At 54.4% G+C, this 2,212-nt stretch overlaps 1 protein-coding gene across 3 annotated transcripts in view; it reads left to right on the plus strand.

Moving 5' to 3' along the window:
- Positions 1-1,293: 1,293 nt before the first annotated feature.
- LOC101659346 (class I histocompatibility antigen, Gogo-C*0203 alpha chain) overlaps positions 1,294-2,212 on the plus strand; it is a 5,880-nt gene continuing 4,961 nt past the window's right edge. For all 3 annotated transcript variants that reach the window (XM_045292750.1, XM_013007000.2, XM_045292751.1), the window contains exons 1-2: positions 1,294-1,417; positions 1,540-1,809. In XM_045292750.1, the coding sequence (XP_045148685.1) occupies positions 1,330-1,417; positions 1,540-1,809 (358 nt within the window). In that variant the 5' untranslated portion in view covers positions 1,294-1,329. The remainder of the gene's footprint in view (positions 1,418-1,539; positions 1,810-2,212) is intronic.

Genomic DNA, 2,212 nt, shown 5'->3' on the forward strand with positions numbered 1-2,212 from the left:
CAATATCTTCACATTTTGATAAACTTAAAAAACTCATTGTCTCAAGCTGATGCCAACTCATATTGATCCTATAGGACTAGGTAGAACTGCCCCTGTGAGTTTCCAATACTGTAACCATTTGCAGGAGTGGAAAGCCCTATATATCTACCATGGATCGGCTGGTATTTTTTAATTGCTGACCTTGTGGATCCCTGGCCAATTCATAACCACTAAGCCACCAAGGCTCTGCTCAGCACAGTAGCTGTATCAAATGTGATCCGTAACCAATGTAGGGACAGCAGGGATATATAATTCTTTCTTTACACAAAGATCTATTGACAGCACTACTCTTGATGATCTATGGACCTTCCATCACCTGTCTTAGACATATTTATAAGGCCTAAGGTCCTTATTCTTTCTCACAGTGTGGTAGTTACATAATCTTGTGTATAGCTTTCTCATGAGGATTATGGGAACTTCCTCGTTCCTCCTGGGAGGTGGGCCACACACTCTGTTCCACCTTTCTGTTGACAAGCCACGTGAAGCCACGCTGATAGCAGCCAGAAACCTGGAGATGTGTCCACCGCCATAGGATTCACAGGACTTTCCACCCACCGGCCTGTGATCTTCCTGCATTTGGCCTCATTGCATGTACTCCATGCGTCTAAAGAGGAATTTATGGACTAGTATTGGACATATGGACTTGATCTGGACTGGGCTGGGATGTTTTCTCAAAATACAATTGCTCTTTAATATAAAGCTCTCTCTTACACACGTATGAGTGTGTCTGGATTTGTTTCTCTAGTCACCCATGTCTAACACACAGATCACGTCACTAAGCTGGTAGTCCATTAGAAAATAAAACATCATGAGTGAATTCCTATCTGGCAGCCCAACACGGAAACTACTACACCGCCAGAGCTCCACAGTATATTTTGTTAAGATTTAACATTTTTACCATTTGTTTCTCTGACTCATTTTTAACTTGTTCTACTTTTTCTTCTATTTTGTTTTCTTTTCTCTCAGTTACAGCACCCACTGGCAGTGTAGGCTCCGTGCAGGAGCAGAGTGCCAGGACAAAATCCCAGTACCCGGGTTTGGCTCTTAGACCCCAGGATTGTGTTTAGGGTTTGGAGCTCCAGCCCAGTGATGGGGCATTCAGCGCTGAGTTTCGTTTCTCTCTTTTACATGGTCAGCAATTTCTACCTGGATACAAATGACGCAGCACTGGCTTTCACTCCTGTTGGGTCTCTGGTTTCGGGAGAAGCCAGTCCTCGCTGGCAATCTGTGACGCCGACTCTCCCTCCCTCGCAGCTATTGAGCTGATTTTGGCTCCCCGTGACCCTGCAGATGGGGCAAATTCTCTGCAGGACCATGGCTCCCTGGGCCCTCCTCCTGCTGCTCTCGGGGGTCTCGGTCCTGACCCCGACCCGGGCGGGTGAGTGCGGGCGGGTTCGGGCGAGAGGCACCGCCAGGCTGGGGCGCAGGGCCCACGGGGTCGCCACGTGGGGCGGGGTGGAAGTGGGGCGGCGGTCTCAGCCGATCCCCGCCCGTCTGCAGGCTCCCACTCCCTGCGCTATTTACGCACCACCATGTCCCTGCCGGACGCCCCCGAGCCCCACTACATTGAAGTCGGCTACGTGGACGACACGCAGTTCGTGCGCTTCGACAGCGAAGCTCCGAACCCGAGGCTGGAGCCGCGGGCGCCTTGGATGGAGCCGACGGAGCCCGAGTACTGGGAAAAGGAGAGCAAGCGCGCCAGCCGCCGGGCCCAAGGTCACATAGATGACCTGCGGGGGCTGACTGTCGTCTACAACCAGAGCCAGTCAGGTGGGTCACGCCGAGGCCGGGCTTCAGGGCACAAGCTCCCCGGGTCCCAGAGCCTCTTCCGCACCCGCAGACCTCGCAGTCCGCACCCACCTTTGACCCCGACGTGCGCGGGAATCGCTCGGATTTCATTTGTTTGCAGTTTAAAGGCGGATAGGCTCTGCCCAATCACCGCCGGCCAAAGCCGAGGCGGGGCTGGTCGCGGGCGGGGCGGCTGATACTTTGGCCAATCACCGCCGGCCAAAGCCAAGCGGCGGGGCTGGCGCGGGCGGGGCAGCTAATAGGCTCTAACCAATCACCGCCGGCCAAAGCCAAGGGGCGGGGCTGGATGCGGGCGAGGCGACTGATAGACTGACCAATCACCGCCAGCCAAAGCCAAGAGGCGGGGCTGGCCGCGGGCGGGGCG

Source organism: Echinops telfairi, unplaced genomic scaffold, assembly GCF_000313985.2.
Source record: "Echinops telfairi isolate 266 unplaced genomic scaffold, ASM31398v2 ScPeMD7_655;HRSCAF=1070, whole genome shotgun sequence".
Classification (NCBI taxonomy): Eukaryota; Metazoa; Chordata; class Mammalia; order Afrosoricida; family Tenrecidae; genus Echinops; species Echinops telfairi.